This window comes from Vanessa cardui, chromosome 18 (genome assembly GCF_905220365.1).
Source record: "Vanessa cardui chromosome 18, ilVanCard2.1, whole genome shotgun sequence".
NCBI lineage: Eukaryota > Metazoa > Arthropoda > Insecta > Lepidoptera > Nymphalidae > Vanessa > Vanessa cardui.
In genome coordinates, this window is record NC_061140.1 from 3,875,429 (window position 1) to 3,900,497 (window position 25,069).

A 25,069-nucleotide genomic window follows, 5' to 3' on the forward strand; every position below is an offset into this window, starting at 1 on the left:
GGAAGACATTTTTCCCAGCGAATACGGAGAACGAGTTAATCCGAGTAAATCCGTAAAAAAATCTTGCTAGTACCCTCCGGTGGAATGTACATTTCAAACCGGTAACTACGTTGATTGAATCTTGTAAAATGACGACTCAAAAGTGCTTGTGCCTACTTGAACAAAGATTTATTTTAAAAGGTATATTTAAAATGCACTTAAATCTCTTTAAGATTAAGAGGTCTTTGTGATTTAAAATCACTTCGTTGTAAAGCTCAGAAGGCTTGAAAGTAAATTTTGCAGCCGCAGATTTTATTCCCAATTATCGCTCATTTTAAAAGAAAGTCGAGAGGAACGGCGGCCACGTACAATGATTTTCGAAAACCTTCAGTATTGTTATCGCGACGTCATACAAACTTTATATTCGAAGAAATATTTCTGATATGACTATTTAATTGCTTTTTTCTTCTTAAATAGCTGATTTATTATTTTAAAATAAATATCGTTAAACTATTCTCGTCTATTAACATATTTTAGCATATATAGTACGACACAAATTAGATGTAGCGTCGGTAAAATTCGTAAAACCGATTACTGCCTATTTATACAACCAAAAGAAATAGTTCCCTATCGCGCCATTCGACGCTATTCGTCGCTATATATTCATACGTCAGAGAAAACAAGTGCATATAAGTCGGCGTGTCAAATTGACGAATATATTAACTCATATGATATTACAAATTATTACGTTTGTGTAAAGATCATATTCACATAAGAAATAAATATTGATAATTCCGATGTGTTCGGTTTTACGAATTTTGCCGATGCTACATCTAAGTTATGTCGTACTATAAGTATTTACGTTTTAGATTACATGTTTTTCAAATAATCCATCAAAATAATTTTTAATCTGCGGAAAACATGCATAGCTTATGATAATCCAATAATAATAAGATGAAGTGTGTTCGCTATACGCGCTGAAAGGGTTGCGTAAGTGTTCTTATAATTCGTTTCCACAGAATGGGGGGTGTGAAAGTGACAAATTCACATCGTAATCGCGATGAAAGAGAATGAGGGCGAATGATACCTTAATTTCAATTTTGTTTCTGAATTTACACTCCATTTTATCACTGTCAATGTATGTAAATTGTTGTTCTAAATTTGAAATTAAATCGAGCTGGGACAATTAACTAGACTAATGGTGAAATAGAATTATTTTCAGTTTTGTCTACGCAAGATTTATTTAACACTAACTGCTCAGAAGCTGATGAATGTTCGAAAACGAAAAATTAACGCTTAAATATTCTTTTACAAACAGTACATCGAATATGTATATTTAAAAACAATTATATAAAAAAGTATATAAAGGTTTAATATTTTAATGATAAGCGTTTTTTTTAATGTTTACCAAGAAGTTTAATATAATAAACTCCTTTTTGAGGTTAGGTTAATTTTAATGGAGAGCAAATAGTTTCTGTTTTAGTATTTCTTTTAAAAGTGTAATTCATAAATTCAAATAATCAAATAGTTTATTATTTAAAACTATATTACGTAGATGATGTATGTATAAGTATAGAGTATCTATTTTTAATACATATTTGTATTTATTTAAACACTTGATATTAGTAATTATAGGGTTCCTTGTCGGTTCTTCTCGGTAGAAATCTATCAAAGTCAAAAATCGTTATTCAAAATAGAAGTGATTACACTTTCTTATTGATAGTCAAAAAATCTACCACCGGTTCGGAATTTAACACCTCAGATCTGAGAAGAACCGGCGAAAGATACCCTGCGGGATAAATTCTTTCTTTTTTTTTTCATATCATGTTACATATACAATATAAACAAACAGCCTGGAGGCGATCATCTCATTCCCAAGGTGTGCATTCAACTAGAAATTCATTAGTGTTATAATATCTTTTAGCACACAAACTCTCTAACGATTCTTTTGAATTTTATTATTGAATATTTTTGAATATTTTCTAGGATCCTGTTGAAGAAACGTATACATTGTCCCAAAAAAGAGTTACTAACCCTGTGCAATCGGGTAATTTGTGTAACAAGTTTGTTCTTGTTCCTAGTATTAATGGAATGTACGTCACTTTTTATGGGTAAATCATTTATGTTTTTGCGTACGTACATAACATTGTCAATAACAAATGAAGAAGCGACAGTCATTATTTTAATTTCTTTACGAATCTTTTGGGCCCAGGTTATAAATTGCACAAATAGCCCTTTTCTGCAGTATAAAAATAGTATCAATGTCAGCTGCATTACCCCAAAATAGGATGTCATAAGACATTACACTATGGAAATGAGTAAAATACACAAGGCGAGCCGTATCCAAAATGACGTGTCAGAAGAGTTTGGAAAGTGTTTCTTAAATAAAGTATATTTTGTTTAATTAAGAAAAAGTAATTACACAACATTATTGTTTTATATTACCTTGATAAAATCGAAGGTCTTGGTGAGCATGACGATAGCGGCTGCCCGTTCCTGCCAGATCATACGCCAGAACGAGACCACCGTTTCTTCTGTTGGCCCCTGAGTCACTATATACGCGTTCGGCTTTAATATACTCTGTTAAAAAAAAATAAAGATATTAAATACAATGTGACGTTCAAATTTACTTGTCTAACTTTACCCATAGATGGCGTTAATTGATTCGCTGGCGTTTGAATGGGAAGACAAGATCATTATTGCTGAATATATATTATGTGTCAGAACAATATTAATTGTCATCCTGATTATATTAAATGGTTTTGATGGAATGATCGAGAGCACTAAGATAGTAATCTATTTTGTGTTGGTATAAAGTGGTTGTATAATGTTTTGTACTTAGTCATAACGGATAATTATAAACTTTAACAGCCGTGCCTGTACAATTTACAAAATAATATCACCACAGTTATGTGTGTAGAAATAAAGATCGGCCGTATATTGATACGAAAAAGGACTGTTTTTGATAAGTTCGCTTTTGTACGCTAACCATTTTAAACTAATGTTTGATTATATACAACAAAAGAGCAATAAAGGAGCGTAGTAGAAGTGAAGTATGAAATTAATATTTATAAGAAATACGATTATAACCAATAGTTGTCGTACGCGGTTTCGCTTGCATTTTAGTGTTTGGTTGTCAGGTAAAATAAAATAAAACCTGAGTATTTCTTAACGAAAATAGTATTTCTTTTTCTTTTTAATATCCTAATATGTATATAGCGGCGAAGTATATAATATTCGTGTCACGCAAAACGAGTTAAGAGCATGACGGCATAAGAAAGCGTTACGTTGTTACCCGTCAACATAAGCGTCAGTCGTACTGTCGAAACATGCCAGTAGACGTTTAATACAAGTAATAAATATATATGACAAAGAAACAATTATAATTGTATTCGAATTAGGATTCAAAGAAATTATAAACATCTTATATAGTAATAGCTGATTTTTTCCCAGTGATTACGGGACGATAGAAGCACGTGAAGATCGGTTATGGTTTTGTTTTGAAGAGCTGGTGAGGTGTGTAGAAAATTAAAGAGGATGCATGATTGCAATTTACTAAATTGTTACGATTTACGAAACAAATGAATTTTAGATTTTAGAGGGTAGAAAAAAGTAACTAGATCAGTTATATATAGAGAGTGGCGCTATGGATATTTAGTGTATGGCTGTCGTCAGTTTACGATAAAATTAAATCAAAACAAAACCTGTCATAGGTTTCCAAATTAGTATAAATTTTTGAAAAAAAGCGAAGCTTTGCGGGCGACCCACTAGTTTGACTTCAATAGACTTATGACTTATTTTCAGCTTTATCTATGTAAGATAATTTTGCATTTAAGCTGCTTAGAACACTTCAGAAAAAAATATGTTCATAATTGAGACAGTTTATTATTTATTTAAATAGATTGTAATAATTAGGCATAAAAGTAATTGCTAAATATAAGTTAAAATAACATGAAATTATTTTGAGTGAGAATATTTCATACTTTTCTTTCATATATAAATTTAAGAGATTATAACACATGAGTTCAACATTTAAACTATTTTAGAAGAGCTCAACATATTTAAGGTTATGTAACTTTGTACACGTGTAATTTGTGTGACACAAATTAAATTTTATCCTAAATAACCACTCGACCTTGTTTGAAATTTACCGCGTAAATTGTACGGAGTGTAAAATTTCCGGTAATACGATGCGAACCAGTGAAGTGTCAGTTTTATATCTAAGGAATAATATATTTGTAGATTAAACATGCAAAATTATAATCACATTCTTTGCAATCTTTATTAATGGCACGCCCCCGGCGACATGTCTTTGTGCAAGACTGAATGGGCACCAGTCATACACCATTTGTGATCGCCCAGTGGTTAGAACGCGTGCATCTTAACGGATGATTGCGGGTTCAAACCCAGGCAAGCACCACTATATATATGTGCTAAATTTGTGTAAATAATTCATCTCATGCTCGACGGTGAAGGAAAACATCGTGTGGAAACCTGCATGTGTCTAATTTCGAAATTCTATCACATGTCCATTCCACCAACCCGCATTGGAACAGCGTGGTGGAATATATTCCAAACCCTCTCCTTAATGGAAGAGGAGGCCTTATCTCAGCAGTGGGAAATGTACAGGCTGTTACTTTACTTACTTTACTTTGTATCGTAGCGTTTCGGTTTTAATGGTGAGTGAGCCAATGTTATTATCTATATTAATATAATAGTAACTATTTCTTTTTGTCTTTCGCGACCAAACCAATGATCTGAATTTGATGAAATTTCAACTCTGAGGAAGGAAATAGGCATTTTTTTTTCTGAACATCTGACAACCAACCGTAACGCGAGTGAAGCTGAGGGTGACAACTAGTGCTAATATAATTTTACTTGTCGATAGGGCTTTGTGCAAGCCCGTGTTAACACTCATTCATACGGAATTCTATCGCCAAACAGCTTTACATAGTATTTTTTTAAGTGTACGAATAAATTTATAAAAAAATGCGCGAATGAAAAAAGCAATTTAGATCCTGTCGGTATTGTAATAACAGTGCAAGGTTTTATATTTCTTAACGAATGATCAGACCCACATTCGTATCTACGAGTAAATTACTATCAAGCGGTCTATTTGTTCGTTTGAGTACCTAAATAAAATAGAAAAAAAAACAAATACAGCAATCATATAGAATCGTTTCGATTTCCCTTTAATATTCTATTCAGTAGGTTCCTTTAAACAAGTCATAATATATCATTATGGTGATAGGATCACTGGTCCCCTACAAAAAGGTCTAATAAAAGCAACGATTTCTTCCACAAGACCGGCGTAATGTGTTGGAAATTGCCTAATTCTATTGTACTGTGATGAACACTTCGATGGAAAGGATGAATCGTATATGTATTATGTAAAGTTTTATTTATGTGTAGTATAAATGGAACTGTTTCATAACATATATCCTAAAAGTATTGACGTAGTATAGCGGTGTTGTACAAAATACGGGATTAATGCTAAAAGCAATATCTACCCGTCAACTTTAGGATGTGCAAGAAATAAAGTCTGTGAGTGGTTTATAAAAATAAAATATACATTTTGATACTACAAAAATATAGTTTTATGACTTTGGGTCGTTTTTTCACAAATACACAAATAATTTTTTCAACTTTTAAATTAATTTATCATCAAAATAGATTCAGTATTCAAATAGATACAGTATCGCATATTATTGGCGACCTCTGTGGTCGAGTGATGTGTACACCACTCGACCGCTTTTCATCGGTACGCCATTCTGAGATCCCGGGTTCGATTCCCGGCCGAGTCGATGTAGAAGGTTTATAAGTTTTCTATGTCGTCTTGGGTGTTTGTGGTACCTTCGTTACTTCTGATTTTCCATAACACAAATGCTTTAGCTGCTTACATTTCATCAGAGTAATGTATGTAATGTTGTCCAATATTTATTATTTAATTATTTATATATTTACTTCCTTTACTTATTATATTTAGGGAGACACAGTATGATGTTTGAAACTATCCAGTTAATATTGTAGAGAAGAAGAAGAGAAGAATAAGAGTTTTCTCGTAAAAAACCGTAAACAATAATAAAGTAATTTTTCATCGATGAACTCAAATTCTGATTTAATATACATATACTATTTGTCATTAAAAATTTCATTAATAAAGGTTTCTATATTTTATTCTCTATCTATTTCTATATATATGTTATAAGCATTTTACAAAAAAATGAAGTCAAAATAAAACCTAAATTCCTAAAAAATGTTTCGAATAAACAGAAAGTTTCACAGGAGACTCCTTGGTATATGTAAATCTTAAAAGCCCAAGTAATCGTTAAATGACAATGAGAATGACAGCAACAGTTATAAAAAGTATGAAAGTAATAGCATCAGATACATTTTACGAATACTTGGAAACAAAATACTTGTTTCGGTAACATTCAAAAATTCAAATCGCATTGTATAACATACCGTAGAAATATATACTTTATTATAAAAAGCTCTTTACATGGATTTCACACATCTTTAACAAAAATCTTATATCAAGTTTTTAATGATTCCGAATTTTATATATTAACAAGTTGTCGAGTTAATTCCATATAAAATTTACCTTATATGCGAAACATCTCTTTAACAAACAGCACAATTAAATTTAACGAAATGTATGTTTTTATCAGGTACTTTTATTTGTTTGAGGAATAATGAAAAAAAATATGAATTATATTTGTATTTACTTTTGAAAATGTATTAAATGTATACAGTTGCTCTACTTGGTGCCTTTATCGATGAAAATATTCGATATTTGTATTTAAACAAATGAATGTAATATGGATTTTTTCCATTTTGTTCAGAATCACCTGTGTGCGTAATATGTATGCTGTATTCTAGTTAAAGAGTAGGTCTTTGTCCAAGCTCGTCTGGTTAGGTACCAACTTATCAAGTGTTCTAGTGTCAATCTATTATATACCTATTATTAATATTATAAAGCAACAACAACAACAACAGCCAGTAAATTCCCACTGATGGGATAAAGGCCTCCTCTCTTTTTGAGGAGAAGGTTTGGAAAATATTCCAACACGCTGTTCCAATGCAGGGTGGTGGAATACACATGTGGCAGAATTTTTATGAAATTTGTCACATGCAGGTTTCCTCACGATGTTTTCCTTCACCGCTGAGCACGAGATGAACTATAAAGACAAATTAAGCACATGTATCAGGGGTGCTTGCCTGGGTTCGCAATCATCGGTTATGATGCACGCGTTCTAACCACTGGGCCATCTCGACTCAATATCTAGACCTTACTTCATAGAATATTATTAATGTGAAAATAATTCTGTCTGTCTATCTATCATTCTTTCACGACCAAACAGATGAACGAAATTTCATGAAATTTGGTATGATGCAAAAATGAACTCTAGGTCATAGTCTACTTTTTTGTCTTACAGACGACAACCAACACCCTAAAGCGCGAGGTGAGCCGCGGATGACAACTAGTATTTAATATTCTTGTGTTCCAGTTTTAGGTGAGTGAGTTAGTGTAACTAACATATAAGGGTTAAAGTTCCCGAGGTTGACAGAGCATTGGCGATGTGAGGAACGGTTAATACTTCGTGGCGTAATATCAGGTGACCCAATTTTTCGCCTTCGTATTTTATTAAAAAAGTGAATTAGATTGTGGTATTAAAAGCAGTGATATAAAATATTGGATCGTATGGTTGGCAGCGCTTAAAAGTGTTACGTTTAACAAGTTTCGTACAATACCGTGTTCATTTACGAAGGTGATCACGTAACATTTGGCTTGGGTAATAACTATAAAAAAACTGTATTTATGTTATTAAATTATATAGGATTTTTATTTATAATCTAAGAATAACCTATGTTTAAGGTAACCACTTTCTCTAAGGCCAAAGAAATACCACAAGTTTGCGAAATATTACAGGGTAAAATTATTATTTAACAAGCCTGCGGCGAAGAGAAATTTAATTGGCATCTCCTGTTAAAGACATTTAAAGGAAAGTTTTAAATGAGCGGACATCTGTCACTTCATAAAGAAATTTAAATTGGTCGTGATAATGGCTAGTAACCCGCCGGATAACCCTCATTTCACAAGAAGGGCCTTTTGCAGGACGATTTGGGTTGATTAACCTGTCGAGTATCAGGAAAATTACTTTGTATAGTACCGTAAGTTAGAACATTTTGGAAGTTAAGACGCAAAAAATGTCTAAAAAGACCTTTTGGGTAAACTCAGTTTGTAATAGAACCAGCAGAGTTTGCTCGATATAAGAGAAAAATACTGCTAGCATTATGCCAATATTGATCGTAACTCGGATTAAGTTATATTATTTTTTAAAAAATTCCAAGATTTATTAATTGTCTACTTTGTTTATGTAAATCCTCTCGGGTATAAGTTATGTAATAAACCCTTTTCTCCCACTAAACGTCGACACTTTGAGGACAAAGTGATGGAGGTTTCCTGCAGTCATAAATCACTGCGCCATGTGTTTTCTACATCCATGGGTTTATAAAGCTCTAAAGCTGAAGATTGAAGACATATTATATATACGTTTTACATTATTTTGGTACGTATAAAATAAAATAGACTTTAGTTTTTCTATGATAATCAGTGTTATAAGTTTAGAAATAATGATTTTTTTACTAATTTGTCTTTGTTCATTTTTGGTTTGCTTTTATTTCATATTGACGAAGTGATGTCAATTTAGCCCAGTTTGTCGTTTGTTCTAAATTCTGGTAGGACTAGTCCACCTGGGCAGTCCTATTCTGGTAGTAATTACTTGGTCATCAGTATTCATGTTAATATCCCAGCCTCAAGAGAGTCCGTGTAATAACAGGCTCAAGGGACATCAAATTTTAAAACCGGAGCCCTGTTTTGACAGACAAGAATCATTCGACATTTTTCTTGTCATTCTCAACTTAAAACATAAAGAAATATGTATACTTTCCTTTACTTTTTACAGCAAATAAAATAAAACTTTGATGTTCTAAGAAGATTTGAGAAGATCGTTAAAATGATTTTAATGTCTTATCGCACTTAACTTAAGAAGAATTACACTGAATTTAAATAAAAACTGGAGCAGAAATTGCGAGAACTGATAAAATGAATTTTAAAAATTTTGCAATCTTGTGCTGATCTTTTGTGAATTTCAGTTTCCATTGCTATTCCAAGAACATTTTGCAACGTGGCATTGCATTCAGTTATTAATACTCAGCGTGATTTAGGTAACATTGCTCACAAACAAATCTTACTCTAATTATATTATTACACGAACTGAATAAGTATTGGTTGTGCTGTGAAGACGTGAAGTCTTAACAGATGATTCTGCATTCAAGCGCTAGGTGAAGCCTATTAATTTTCATGTTCTTAATTTCTGTTTATAATTCACCTCGTGTACCGAACACGAGGTGGGGAACGCTACATGTGGCAGACAAAAATTAGCTACGTATATTCGCTTTGAAGCAGCGTGATGGAGTTCAATTCCTTCTCGTCGTAAAGGAGAGGAGATCCTACTCAACATTGTTTACATCGAAATAGTACCTAGCTCGAATCTGGTAAAGAAGCGTAGTGGAATTTTTAACTATCGATAAATTAATCAAATTGAAATCCAATAAAAAATACATAAAAATTCAGACTGGTCTTGAAGAATATTAGAGCGGACGAATGTAAAAATTACAGGATCATAAATTGATCCGTATGTATTCGCGTGTATGTGTGTGAGTGTATTTATGCCCGTATGCTCATAGATATATAGTCTCTGTGGGAGCGTCTATGTGTGTAGTAGTGAAGGTAACGAAAAATTGGTTCGAATTTTAAATGTTTATTTGTTTTAATTCAAAAAATACCACACAATTAATGGTTTTCAGATAAAATACTAAAGAAGGAACTTGTTACGAATGAAAGACGATATAAATATCTCCTAAGCTCCAATGATCAGATTCTGGAATGTTCTCATTTATTTAAAAGTAACTTCTAGGTATCCGACGACAGCTAACGAGGGCGCAAAGTTTGCGACCACGAAGTTTATTAAAAGACGACGGCGACTGAAACGAGAATGAGGAGAAACTCTTCAAATTACATTATTTCTGTAAATGTTCCGCGCTATACTGCATTAATTTTCTTGACTTACACTTTTAGTGTTTTTAACCCATTAAGTCATCTCCGTTTAAAGGATCTCAATCTAATTCAATTGTTTGGGTTTCATTAGCAAACCATAAAGAGGATGAAATTCTGCCAAATGGCATAACTAGTTTTACCCTAGTATAGCTGTCTATTTAAATGTAGTATCGATTATATTTCTTGTTGTGTCCGTGAAAATTAGTATATGTAGTTTAAATAGCTTATTAGTAAATTTGCAACTTCGTAATTTCTTCTCAAAAATTTTAAACATCAAAATTGGTTTCGTCGAAAAAATGTTTTAAATTACAAGAATCTTTTGTAGTCCCTTAAATCAGGGATCCTTGCTACGCCACTGATGTGCATTCACCATCACTACTGATTCTACTTCTTTAGGCAATATTTATTTCTATATATAATATTATACTTAACTTTTACTTTACGTACAAATTGCTCGCTCTTTATACATTAACAGGTGGTTTTATACTTACATCTATATAGGAAGCATTTATGTAATCCGAGTCGGGTTCTCGGTCGACCGTTTGCAGCACCACTCTGTTGTAGTCATCTGCAAATGAACACTTTATTATTACGACATCGCGCTTGAAATACAATTTTTGCTTTGATTAAGTTTTAAAATAAGAGACCGGAATATGTGAAATATCGTAAAGGCAGATCCAATTTCGTACCGAGAATTACTTTGTGTATATTGTAATGTAGGTTTACTATTTTTTTTTAATTTAATTTTAAGAAAAATATTTAGTGAAATTGTTTTTTTAGTTTAATAAAACTGTTATTAAATTAAAAAAAAAAATGTTTAATATGTACCTTATATAAATTACGTTCAGTGGTCAAATCGCTACAGTCGTTTTTATTTCTTTTTTTGTTTTTAATTGGGTTAATATGACCTTTTTTTTAAATAAATGGCAACACAATGTTACAAACTATAGGGGCGGACCAGTATGTGCAACGACGATGTAACCGCAACGATATTGTGTAGGTTCTCGTAAATCTCGCTATTTAATCACACTAACAATCGAATGAAATAAAACCTATTTGATGGTCGCATAGTAGTCAGAATTAGCATAGAGAATTTAATCCCGGGAATGCGTATTTAATTCTATTTTCAAACGTGACAATACCGCGATTTTCAGAATAATGTAGTTAATTACGATTCCTATAGCTCAATAAACTTGCTATTGCACATTCCAAATTGCCTTTTAAGCTGGTGTATAACCTTAAATATTATTGTAAGCTAACATTTGCAACTCGAATATAACGTAACTAGCTCTTTGTGAGCAGGTCTGAGCGTTCTTTATTCACAATGAAAATTTCAAACTATAATACAGATAGTAAAAAATTAAAAGTGCGTACGTGCGTATTAAATGTTTTCGTAAAGAAACAATAGCTAGTTGAATTACGCTCGAATTGCGAAGAATACTCGTAGAACATCTTAAATGATACAAATTGGAGAAGATATATATATATATATATATATATATATATATTTATTATATTTAAAAAACTTATAGCTTACGAATTTTGTCAGTAAGTAGTTTACGAAGCAGACAAAGAATAAGTAGTAGTAGACTACACATTTGATGGAGTGTTATTAAAAGCTACTGAGTAAAAATAAGACATGTATTGACTTACATGGAGTTACTTTTTGATTCTGATTCTTGTGTAGATTGGTCTTCTTTTGTGCGTGACGACATGCGTGCGTTTCTACCTTGATTGCTGTCTGCAAAAACAAAACACTGATTAGTTTTAAATAAAAAAAATATCTCTAAGCTTCTATAAGATTTACTTCTAATTAATTTGAGGCCAGTGCAATATTTTAAAATAGAGCAATCGAAGTTTTTCCGCTCGCACCTGGGAAAGACGGTTTCTCGACAAAATGCAAGCTACTATTTTTTCTCTTTGTTAATTTTTAAGACAACCTCAAGAAGTAGCTCTATTTTACTTTCCTAAATAAGACTGCTATTTCTTTACTCGATACATAAACAATTTATGTCAAGAATATTTCGCCCAGTGGATCATCGTTATTCCATTTTTAAATCGGTAAATATGTTTTGTCAAATGGAACTCAGTTATTCACGAATCAAGGAAAGATTATAAATAAAATTCGTCAAGTTTTCATTCTCTGAGAACATTTGTTGTAATTATTTATGATAATATTTTCAGAAGCCTGTAACAACAAGCATAAGGGATACAATAATATACGCTTTACAGACGCTTTGGTGCGGTTAAGGTTTGGTTAATGCGATTTACAAATTACAACTGTAAATATTATTATACGTTAAACAACCTCCCCCCCCTCGAAAATGCCCTTACTTGAACGTAGTTTTGTTTGAGGTTGAATTAACGAGAGCCATGGGCTAGGTTAACAATATATCACGAAGTGATGTTTTTGTAAGATTTTAGACCTCAAATCTAAGAGAGATTACGTTCTCAATGGTTTCGGCTAAAGAGGCTAAAATGTGTTTACTAAATATCAAATCAAATAAAATCAAAATAAACTTTATTCAAGTAGGCTTTTACAAGCACTTTTGAATCGTCATTTTACAATCAAGTGAAGCTACCACCGTTTCTGAAAGTAGACTCTACCGAGAAGAACCGGCAAGAAACTCAATAGTTACTCTTTTTCAACATTTAAAAATACAAAGTCAAGTTAGTTAAATACAATTATTTAAATGAATATATCCTGCTTTACACAAAACGTATTGTACATTGAAGTACATAGTACATTGAAAATTCCCAGACATTCTGTGTTTGAGAATTCTTAAGTAACAAAACCCGATAATTTGTTAATGTCATCACTCGGGGTTTGTTTCCAAAGCCTCGTGATCGAGTCTATTTGTCCGCGAATAATCTTCAAATTGGGTAAAATTACAATTTCCTTTTACTGAAATGTTAAAACATTAAAAAAAACACGATAAGGATACAAAAGTACAATTTTCCTTCCTTTAATATTGTTACCTACATTTTAGAATTTTAATATAATATAAATTGAACATGGATAAAGCTGTGGGACAGTGCCAGTATTTTAATGAAATAACTTTAAATATGAAACTCCACAAATCGTTGAAATTTGCTCATAATTAACTAGTTCATTAGTTTTCAACGAAGCGGTTTAGTGTCAGTGGAGCGAGAGATGTTACCAAACACTTCGCTTCGGAATACTTAAAAATATCGCCTGACCTTTTACTTTCAGTTAATGAATATTCAAAAATAGAATACAAAATGGGGTCGTGATATTGTATACGTATTTTATATTGACTTTCACGTCGTTTTATAACGGTGAAAATTAAAGAGTAATTTACGGAAAATTAATATTTTGAAGTGAAATACGGGTTAAGAAGTGGGTTTACGACAAAGGGTTTGCTCGTGCAATTAAGTCATGAATATAAACATGTATATTATTAAATATTTTTCAAAATAATATATAATGCTGGGCCTCCTCTCCCATTAAAGAGAGGGCTTGAAACATATTCCACCACGCTGTTCCAATGCGGGTTGATGGAATACACATGTAGCAGAATTTGAAATTAGTCACATGCAGGTTTCCTCACGACGTTTTCCTTCTCCACCGAGCACGAGATGAATTATAAACACAAATTAAGCACACATATATATATAGTAGTGCTTGCCTAGGTTTGAACCCAAAATCATTCCAATCACTATGCCAATCTGTATATTTAAACATAATAAAAATTACGTATTATTTGTTATACCTGACAGAGAGACTTATTAATCCAGTGTTGACACAACGCATTCAACGTATAGATGATGTAGCGTGTTTTGGGGTAGTTTTGAGTAGTAATAATATTGTTTAAATAGCTGGGTTTTGTAGTTTCACCCAAATGTTTAGACGGTTGACTTAATAAAAGCTAATTACTTTCTTGTAATATAGGAATATCTATATACTTTGAGTTGTTTTTGAATTTATATATAAAAAAAATTAACTAAATTTGAGGCAAGGTGTTCCATTCAACGAAATAAGATCAATCTCACGGGATCAAAGATAAGGGAAGATCAAAGGATACTTCACTAATAAAGCCGTCTTAAGCACTCGCCAATCGATAATTTTACGTTCAGTGAATTGACAAGCAAAATTGACGTTTTAAAAAAGCTTTCAATAAAATATTAAGGTCATATATTTATGTAATAGATTGGGAGACGGATAAATAATAAATAATAATAATAAATAAATATGAGACAACATCACATACATTACTCTGATCCCAATGTAAGTAGCTGAAGCACTTGTGTTATGGAAATCAGAAGTAACGACGGTACCACAAACACCCAGACCCAAGACAACATAGAAAACTAATGGTAATCTACATCGACTCGGCCGGGAATCGAACCCGGGACCTCGGAGTGGCGTACCCATGAAAACCGGTGTACACACCACTCGACCATGGAGGTCGTCAAATGGGCCACTCGATGGTAAGTATACACCACCGTCCACCGTGAATATACATTTGCGGTGTAAGAAATATTAAGCATTCCTTAACAATGTACCACTGATCTTGGGAGCTAATATATCTCTCGCGTCTGTAGTTATACAGGCTCATTTACTATTCGCACCGAAGTACAGCAATACTGATTACTATTGTTTGGTGGTAGAATATCTGAGGAGTGGGTGGTAATTACCCAGACGGGCTTCATTAAAGCGCCACCACAAAATAGTACCTAATTTATTTTAAATAAAAAAAACATTCATGTTTATTATGGATAAAAATGCTTCGTTGACTTTGAAGACATTATTTATTTTTGGCTTTTGATCTTAAGATATTTCGCGTCGATTATTATTTTACAGTTAAAACGATTCCCAATATAAGTTAATTTTCGAACAAAAGTTCAAATTTTCAAATTTCAATTTTCTAACAAATGTTTGAAACGTCTGCAGCAGATGGTTCTTTCTCATTAATCAAAATTATTCGCTAACAACTGGCTCAACACAATAAGTAGATAGTAAACAAGAATATATCAATAATGATTACATTAACGAGAATAACCCAATTCGGTGAAATATAACGAATTAAAGGCAATATGATAGATTATTTAGAAGTTTTAAATAAAGGTAAAGTTATAAAAAAAGTGTTCTATAAATAAACTTCTACTGAGAATATTTTCTGATTTTTATCTTCATATACAGCAAGAAGACCAATAAATAGGCCTTTTTTAATTCATATAATTTTGCATGGGATAAAAATAATCTTATTATATATTATACGTTATTGGTGTTAATTAAAAATAATAAGCAGATTTAGCATTACTGTGTGAAGTTATTGTGCTCGTACTTTATTTTAGAATAAGCTTTAAATTCGATGCGTTAGGCCGGCAGCATTATTGGCCAAAGTAAAATAACTTTTACTATCAACGTTTTTAAACTATTTCTTCTTTAAAATAATGGATAAGTTCATAAGGCACAATTTATCGTATACGAACCGCATGCGGTCAAAATTATTGTTTAAACTTTATATAGATGGTAACTGCGTGATGTCGCTTTATATATTATGTACTTACGACGTTTATATCCATGTTGAATGAATTTTTACGACATTTTCCTTTTGATTTATGACGAGTATTATCAGTCTAATGCCTTTTAGTGTATTATCCAAAGCACGCGATTTTTGCATTAAAAAAAATATACCTTTTTCATAAACAATACAATTTGCCTTTTATGTAACGTAATGATTCGTTAAGGCACGATCAAGCGGTATCTTTTATTTCTAAGAATATCATCAATGCCACAAAATAATTAAGGAATCACTAATATTCGTAAGTACTTCTCTTTTTAATTTTATTACTCGTGATGCTGCTTTTTATATCGGCAGGCGACCCGTAAATCGTTGTGCTATTGACCCTTAATAACTTAAACTGAATTTTAGTTTAATTAAACTTAGCATTGTAATATCCATCACGTCTGATGATGTAAAGTATTTCAATGATTAAATAATGTAGTGTGTAGCAGAATTAAGAACGAATTGAGAAGAAACAATAATTACGAAGATAGATGTACCAAATTATTACCTAAAAATAAATTAAATTCTAATAACGAATATCTGATAAGCGTTAATATTATAAATTTGAATCATAACACGCGAACGTGCCTACAGTTTATTAACAACTTTATTAAATATGTATGAAAGAATTTATATAAAATATTTATTAATATCAGGCAGCAGAAACAGCGTAAAATCAGTTCTAAATATTCATGAAAAATGTTTCTTGGCAATAAATATCGAAGTATTCATATGGCTCACCAACGCGCCACCATAAGAAGTGATGTCTTGTATTCTCATTCACACTGGCTCACTCACCCTTCAATCTGGAATAGCAGGACTAAATTCTTAAGTAGCTGTTTACACCCGTAATGAATCAAGTGTTTTTTTTATTACTTCCTTTGCCAATCCCATTGAATCGATTATTGATAAAAGGCTCTTGCTGTATTACTAAATCTACCAGTTTTTATGTTTTATATTGAAACTAACCAGGGCGGGTCTTTGCACTGATACTGAATATGCTTCCGAATTGGTTAATTTACAACATCACATCAGAAACTTCAGTGTTTTTTTTAATATGTTGTTTACAATATTGTCCATGTATTTATTATATACAAAAATTATTTAAAAAAACCGCATCAAAACACGTTGCTTAATTTTAAAGATCTAAGCATATATAGAGACAGACAGCGTTAAGCGATTTTGTTTCATACTATGTTATGATGATGTTTATGTAAAATTAAAAAAAATACACAATAATGGTCATAGTTGCTTATAAAAACAAATACCAATTAAAAAGGATATATTTTAGTGGAAATATAAGTACAATGAAATAGTCTACTTAGTAAATATGGTATAGCGATCTCACAATTACGTAAGTAATATTTGGCGTATGAACTACTTTTTGAGGTACGTTTACGCCCCAATTCTAAGCAGGATTAAAGATTTACTTTAGAAAATGGATCATAATATAACTTGCTGAAGTATACTCGTCTTACTTTGTTCTAATGGTAACCAGGTAATGCAGCATTAGTTTAATAATGTAACTAGCTGTTCCCGCAGATTTATTCGCAGTTATTTCAGATTGTAACTGTAAGTGTCTTATTGTTACAGAAATAAAATTAAATGTTATTGCTGGATTATTAACCAGTTGAACAGATGTATGTATTATCTATTACAAAAGAATACATATTTATTTATAATATTATTATGTACGACTTGGTTCGAACAGTCCACATTAAAATACTTTTAAACGCTATAGTAAAACATATCTCCTTGTAATAGTAACTAGTAAGTAGAATTTAATTATTAAAATCCATCTGCGATAATTACTTTAAGTTCAATAACATTTGACTTTCCTATGATTGACCATCCCCTGTTTTAACCCCAAAAGGGCGTTGATTTCAAAAGAGATTACTAGTACACCTCCATACCATCTATAAAGTATACATTTTAAGTTTCAAGTTTCTTACTTCAAAAACATAGGCCTTCATAAAAACTTCTAACGCCCATTATACCCCCTTAGGGATGGAATTTAGTAAAATCTTAACGAATGTTTACACCCTGTAAGAAATATACCTGCCATAGTTTCTAACATTTTGTGATTAATCAGTGTTAAACATAAAATATCAGTTATTCAAAGGAATTTGAAAAACATTAAATAGGGAGAAAATTTACGTTTTACCGACGGGATGATAAAACGCTCATATAAACTGCAATCTTGCTCGTAAGGGACATCTTTTAACTGGATTTAAAGGGCTTACCGCGGGCACTATCTGTCGCTTTGCACTCCAAGTGACGTTATTAAAATCGTTTATAACTTCTTTTGGGTGGATTATACTTACTTCGTATTTAATAAAAGCGAGGACTACGTTTGCTGCGTACAAATACGATATGAGGTGGATTTATATAAGTTATTTGTAAATTATAATTTATTTGTTTAAGAACTAGCTGAAACTGTATCTTTATCCGTTTCACCCCTTTGGAGAGGTGATTTAAAGCAGGTAGAATCCTTCCTTGATATTCAAACTATTTCAATACCAAATTTCATCTAAATCGGTTCAGCGGTTTAAGCAAAAAGAGATAATACATAGCTACCTTCGCATTTAGTATAGATATTTTGAATATAATAAATAAGAAAGGTAATGAAAAAGTGAAGTAAAAATATTGAGTAAAACTATACACACAAATTTGCCTGCATATGAAAGCCGTAATGCAACATATAATATATTCACTGCACATTCATTCACCGAGAAGTTATTTTTTTAATTTCTTTTAAATCTTTTCAATATACTTTTATTTAAATATAAATCTTTAAAGTATAACTTAAAAGTACGCTTGAATGCATGAGATTTTTAATAAGGGTCTACAAAGTCTACGCGAGTGCTACGCTTGCTACGCTCATCAGATATGTTACGTAAACCTCTACGGAAAATTCGTGAAGGTTTTTTAAATAAGTAATTAATATCTCACTGCTTATTATTTTCAACTATATAGTCGTACAGATAAAGTACTGTTATATTTGTTCAAAAGAAAAAAGGTACAAGTGGTTATTTAAATAACCTTCGACTACCCATCAAAAAGGTCAATCTTTTCGTAGTTTTACAATAAAAATTTAATAATGAGAAATTTGAGTTTAATTTTTATGTAGTTACGCCATTTCGGAACAACAGAATAAAACGGTGAACAACAATCAAAACTTTACCTTTACAATGTATGGCATAATAGAATTTTATAAATAAAAAACATTACCCACACAAAATTATAAATAGAATTGTATTCTATACATAAAATGCTTTGAGTAAGAAACGCAAATAGAAATTATGTGGTCAGAATATGTTTCAGCTAATTAAAACACTGACGTCCACAAAATTTAATTATTCGTTGGAATTTTATGTGGCTTGCGAAATATGATTTGCTTACGTTCGTAAGAATAAAATTTCACAAACAAAGTAAATGTGAAATTTGATTTCTATACAAGAAAACCCTCTCAAAATACAACGTAGTTTGATCTAACTTGTTTATTATATAGTAAAATTTTACGATTAATGTGTAACGTAAAAAAAATTATTGTATTTAAGCATTAAGAATTAATGTAAGATAAAGAAGTTATCAGTATAATATGATTACAATTAGAATTTAAACTATCGGTAATGAGAACGTGTTCTTTAAGGAACTACTATTATATTTCCTAAATTATATAAACAGCAATATTACCTTGAAGCTTATGCTAGAAGTGGGCACGACAATAGCGCGAGTGATCTGGATTTAATCAGTATTTTTTAATCGCTCGGCATCCCTTAAATCAATGCTATTTTTCATTTCCATTCTTAACCTAATAGCAGAACTATCCTTAAAAACAGATGCGAAACTCACCAGAGAACACGATCGAGAAATGACAGAAAGTGATAAGCGACATTCCTTATAATAACAATTATGACATTTTAATAAGTCCCGTATCAAACCGTACAAGTTTAATCATTCTATAAATGAGATACGAAGTGAGTCCTAACAGAATCTGGTACAAACAAGTTATAATAAGAAGCGAGAAATAGTATACTAGTAATTTAGGAAATTATATTTTCCATCTCTGAGCTTCAGTTTGTCTTGATAAGGTGAAGTTTATTGGCTGAGAACCAACTCTGAACGTGAATGAGCAAGATAATAAAGGAAAGTTGTTAGTGGTTTTAGTTTAAAGAAAATATGTTTTTGTTAAAAAAACTCGAAGACTTACTTTTGTTCACTAGAATTTAAACAATAAAGTTAGAACATGAGAATGTTAACCGCAGATTGACGGTTCAAATATACAAAAGCATCACGTTATTAATTCATGGTGGCGGTTAAGGAAATATTGTGATAATATAAACGCCTGTGTTTGTCGGGTGAAATTATATCTTGTTTATCCGCCAAACCGTATTGAAGTCGCATCATGTAATAATATTAAAACCTTCTGAAAACGAAGGGGGGAAACCTTCAATCAGCAAACACTACGATTTTTACTATTTTTTTATTAACTTTACTATTTACTTCTAAAGCCATATTATGCTGTACAGATTATTGTATTTATTTATACAAGTGACAGCTATGCTATGTTAAATCTAGAAAAGACAACGTCAATTTATTCCCACAAACGGAGCTTATATTTGGTTTCAGCTCAGGTCAAATATTATTAAGGGCAGGTTCCTTAAACAAATATCTTCTATTGATTTAACCGTCTGACAGTTAGCTAACAAGAATCGTGAGTATGAATAAATGATATAGAAAAGCGTTTCGGTGATTGCGCTTCGTGCATGGCTGTTAAGTTAGTTATTTCTCAAATTTAAAGTAAATATTACCCCTAGATCGAAAAATAAATAAATAAATTCAAGACGAATGGAAGGAAAGAAATAAATCGTTTATTTTTTATTTTATTTATTACTTTGTTTATTATTTGTTACTGTCTTTGAAAGGTTATTTAATCACAACCATGATAAAAAAATGTGATAATATCGATCCAGTAACGTAATGTGTATTGAGAACAACAACAGCCTGTAAATTTCCCCCACTGCTGGGTTTTTAGGCCTCCGCTCTCTTTGAGAAGATTTCGAACATAATCCTTTACGAACGATTACTTTCAAATACAAATTCAATACACGGTCAATCAGATATGAAGATATGCATACCATTAACTGCAATGTCGAAAAATTAAATAATAATGAATAATAAGTTTTAAGTTTAGTACCTTGACAATACTGCGAACGCTTTCCCTAGGCTATATGAACCGCGAGTTGTGTAGATTCGAAAGAGTTAACAAGGCAAGGTGCCGAATCATTCAGATATCAACCGAACGCGTGTAAAAATGTACTAAGGATGGGATATACTCGTATCTATAATATTTCTGCAGTCTATCCAAACCATAACAGGAGTTAACTCGAATTGAAGCTTTCACATTGATTTGACACGATCATTGGAGATCTTCAATAATCTTAATAAGAGTCGTGATAGCCCAGTGGTTAGAACGCGTGTATCTTAACCGATGATTGCGGCTTCAAACCCAGGCAAGCACCGCTGTTTCATGTGCTTAATTTGTCTTTATAATTCATCTCGTGCTCAGCGGTGAAGGAAAACATCGTGAGAAAACCTGCATGTGACAAATTTCATAGAAATTCTGCCACATGTGTATACCACCAACCCGCATTGGAACAGCGTGGTGGAATATGTTCCAAACCTTCTCTTCATAGGGAGAGTAGGCCTTTAGCCAAGCAGTGAGAATTTACAGGCTGTTGTTGTTCAATAATCTTTGGTATTCATTATGGATTCACGAAAAATTGGCGTTTAAATGTCAGCGATTTTTTTCTAGACTTCGAGAGTAAATTAAAATGTATATATGTAGTTACTGTTGTTTTATAAACAATTAAGTGATGAATGAATGAATGTCTGTTTATCTTTCCTTATTCCATTGGAATAGGCTGTGTTTCCTTGAGAAGCATTAGAGGGTAAAAACGTAATAACCCTAATATATAACGATAAAAATTGAGCTTTGATATTATGGATGACGGCTAATTGGCAATTATAATAAAAGGCCCTGATATATTTTTGTTTGTTTACTTTTTACTATAATAAATAAAGAGGTGAAAATATAGTCATATTTTTAAAATGTATCAGTAAATTAACTTAACATTATATAAACAATGAACGTATTATGTAATTTTAGTTATTAAAAAAGGTATTATTTTCTGTATTGTTGCATTTTCTTCGTGTACTCAACCTTCCTATTTCATGGTATCTTTAAATTTTAATTTAATTTTATAAAGGTGACTCTAAAGTGCTTGTGCCTACTTGTAAGCTATATTGTGATTGTAATTTGTACTTTAAGCTGAAATAACATTACCTAGCTCTAATCTTAATAAGATACACGCAGATGAACCTACGAAATCCCGTTACGTTAACTTTTTTTTTAATATAAAATAATAATTAAAAATATGCGCTCCGAGTTTAAAAATGTCAGCCATAATTTTTAATTATCATTAATTAAGGCCTCTTTTTCATTAGTGCAGTATTACTTCATTAGCGAGATTTTCAGCGTCAAAGCCTTTGGCGCCTTGGCAGGGTAATATTGGCATCGCCTCCCCGTATTTTGGTTTTATAGAGCGTGTTCAAATATTATATTTTATTATATTACTGTTTTCAGTAAATAATATTTCATAGTAATAAGTAAGTATATGAAGTGATGCATGTAACTTGGTGGTAGGGCTTTGTGCTAGCTCGTCTGGGTAGGTACCACCCATTCATCAGATATTCTTCCGCCAAATAACAGTACTCAGTATTGTTGTGTTCCGGTTTGAACGATGAGTGAGCCAGTGTAACTACATCTTAGTTCCCAAGGTTGGTGGCACATTGACGATGTAAGGAATAGTTAATATTTCTTACAGCGTCATTGTCTATGGGTAATGGTGACCACTTACCGTCAGGTGGCCTATATGCTCGTCCGTCAACCTATACCATAAAAAAAAATCATTTTACTTTGCACCTAAACCTACTCAATTAAAAGCATGTTAGGCTGGGCTTATCGCTATAAAGATATCTTCAGGGTAACGTTTGTAATAGAAATATAACTATAAGCCTTAAAATAAAGGTCTGAGATAAATTACACACAAATAAAAATCATTATAAAGAAAGTATAAATATGTTTTCAGCTATACCTCCTCCATTAAATGGCTTCTGTATTCTATATAACTAGTAAATTATAGTATCCATGTCAATATATATGTATATGAACCAGTATTCTCAGCACAGTGGTTGGACAAAGCGATAACGCGAGTATTCAGGTTAATTCTTGCAATAAAAATGTTTACGAGCAACCGCTCACTTAGTACACCACTAAATATTTTCTAATTATATGTTAGATAGCCGAGCACATAGACCAGCTGAGAAGTGATAACCGCTACCACTTTAACAAATCCTTACATCACTAACGTGCCACCAAGTTTGCGTACTAAGATGTTATGTTTCTTGAGCCTGTAATTATCTTGGCTTGCCAGAATAGAACAATAGTAAGTATTGCCATTCGGTGATAGATGATCTGATCATCTATCAGATGAGGCTACCTAGACTTGCTTGCACATCCAACTACCAATTAAACCATTTGCTCCCTACCTTTATTAAGAAAGTCAAAGACAGAAATGATTATTAATATTACAGCAAAAATGTTTAACCTATTTATTTTTATGAAATGTGAAACTTTTCAAATGACTCCGTGTAAAAATAAGATTACGTTCAAGTGCTAAGGATATATACATATTATATAATGTCGCTATTCACACAGGCTTTATAAATTGAAGTTTAACCGAGTCTGTTAAACACACGTCCCGAGGTTTTCTTAGAATTGCTTCTTACCTGAAACTCGAGCTTGTATAGGACAGGAAATTTTCTCCGTTGCTCGCAGAGTTTTGGAAAGTTCTTTAACTCGACTGGCCGATCCGGTATCGTCTCGGATATGGACCCGTTCTCGTCAGCTGTGAAATGAAATTTAATTTAAAGTATAAGCATTATTATAATCTTAATTTTATATTAGTATTAATATTTATTAATGATATAAGTTAAATATATTGTTCTGGATTACTTTTTACAATTCGGTAGGTAGATATGAAAATTGTGATTGTGTAATAATTTTGGGTATCTTTTCCTGAATATCTGAATTCAATATAAAAGTTTGTTAAAAATATATTTAATACTAAATAGAAATTTATGATAACTTTTTCAAATATGTTTTTATTAAAATGGTATATAAAAATTTATGATATAATTCTACGTGTTGTAGAACATTTTTATGATCGAATATAAATACATACGTATTTTGATTAACGTTTTTTATTTTGAAGAAGACGTTTATAGTTAGTTGGTCTTTGAATATTTATTTTTCTATCGTTAAACAATAATTTCGACCAAAAATATTTTATAACTATGTTTATAAATTAGTAATGGGCCATATGTAAATTATACAGAATACAAAGTTCAGCCGAATATTCGGCGAAAATAATATGTATAAAATGATATCTATCTAGTGATTTAAGTCAAAATATGACAATTGTGTTTTTCATTTCTTTTTTTGCGCCGAATGTTCGGCATTTGAACTGAATTTCGTCCGAAAGTTGAAGACTGGTTGAAGCCTTGGTTAAACCGACTTTCGGCCCATCCCTAATATAAATTTATATTACAAAACACAAGTTATTCTCCTTGGCTACGCCGTGGTAAGCCGAGCTCGGGTTGTTAAATGCTATTTTGCTTCTTAATTATTTATTTAAACCAGTTTATTATGCTTGTAACTCTAACACCATCCTGAGTACAATAAAACCTCACATCAAACGTACTATTATCTTAGTCTAATCTTCCAACGCTGAAGCAGTTGTCTTAACTCAACTCACACACATAACTAAAATGAATCCTAATATAAAGGAGTAAAGTTTATAATACAAAAAAAAAACGCTCATCTTTGATGTCATGTTACGGCCATCAGTGTATTTTATCGTACGGATATGAGCGATTTTTTCTCGTGATAAATCTTTATGTTTCCAAAAGGGTATTTCTTGTTTAAATGATATATAAGAAATGGTTTTCAACCGTGGTTTTTATTTATACAGTTTCTTATTAATATGTGATTTATTTATAAATAGTCTTATTTAATTGTAATGTAATATGAAAGTTTCAATGCAATTAAAAGATGTGAATGTGTGTTGTGGATACGTAAACTTTAAATTAGTATTTTCTTTTATCAATTTCCTGCGATATTATTTCCGATTCCTTTTTCATAGATTTAGTGCACGCCCGTTTTTTCTATAATACTACTACTACTTTTATATACTATATATAAATATGTACCCCACTCATCATATATTCTACCGCCAAACAACAATACTTATTATTGTTGTGATGTGACTACAGTCCTGAAGGCCCAGAACATCATAGTTCCCAAGGT

The 25,069-nt window shown here is 31.6% G+C and overlaps 1 protein-coding gene across 2 annotated transcripts in view; it reads right to left on the reverse strand.

The window, feature by feature from the left end:
* Nucleotides 1–25,069, reverse strand: part of LOC124537295 (receptor-type tyrosine-protein phosphatase kappa) — a 180,657-nt gene that overhangs the window by 18,219 nt on the left and 137,369 nt on the right. For both annotated transcript variants that reach the window (XM_047114090.1, XM_047114089.1), the window contains 4 exons: nucleotides 23,491–23,609; nucleotides 11,756–11,843; nucleotides 10,594–10,670; nucleotides 2,425–2,559 (listed from right to left, as the gene is read on the reverse strand). In XM_047114090.1, coding sequence (XP_046970046.1) covers nucleotides 2,425–2,559; nucleotides 10,594–10,670; nucleotides 11,756–11,843; nucleotides 23,491–23,609 — 419 coding nt within the window. The remainder of the gene's footprint in view (nucleotides 1–2,424; nucleotides 2,560–10,593; nucleotides 10,671–11,755; nucleotides 11,844–23,490; nucleotides 23,610–25,069) is intronic.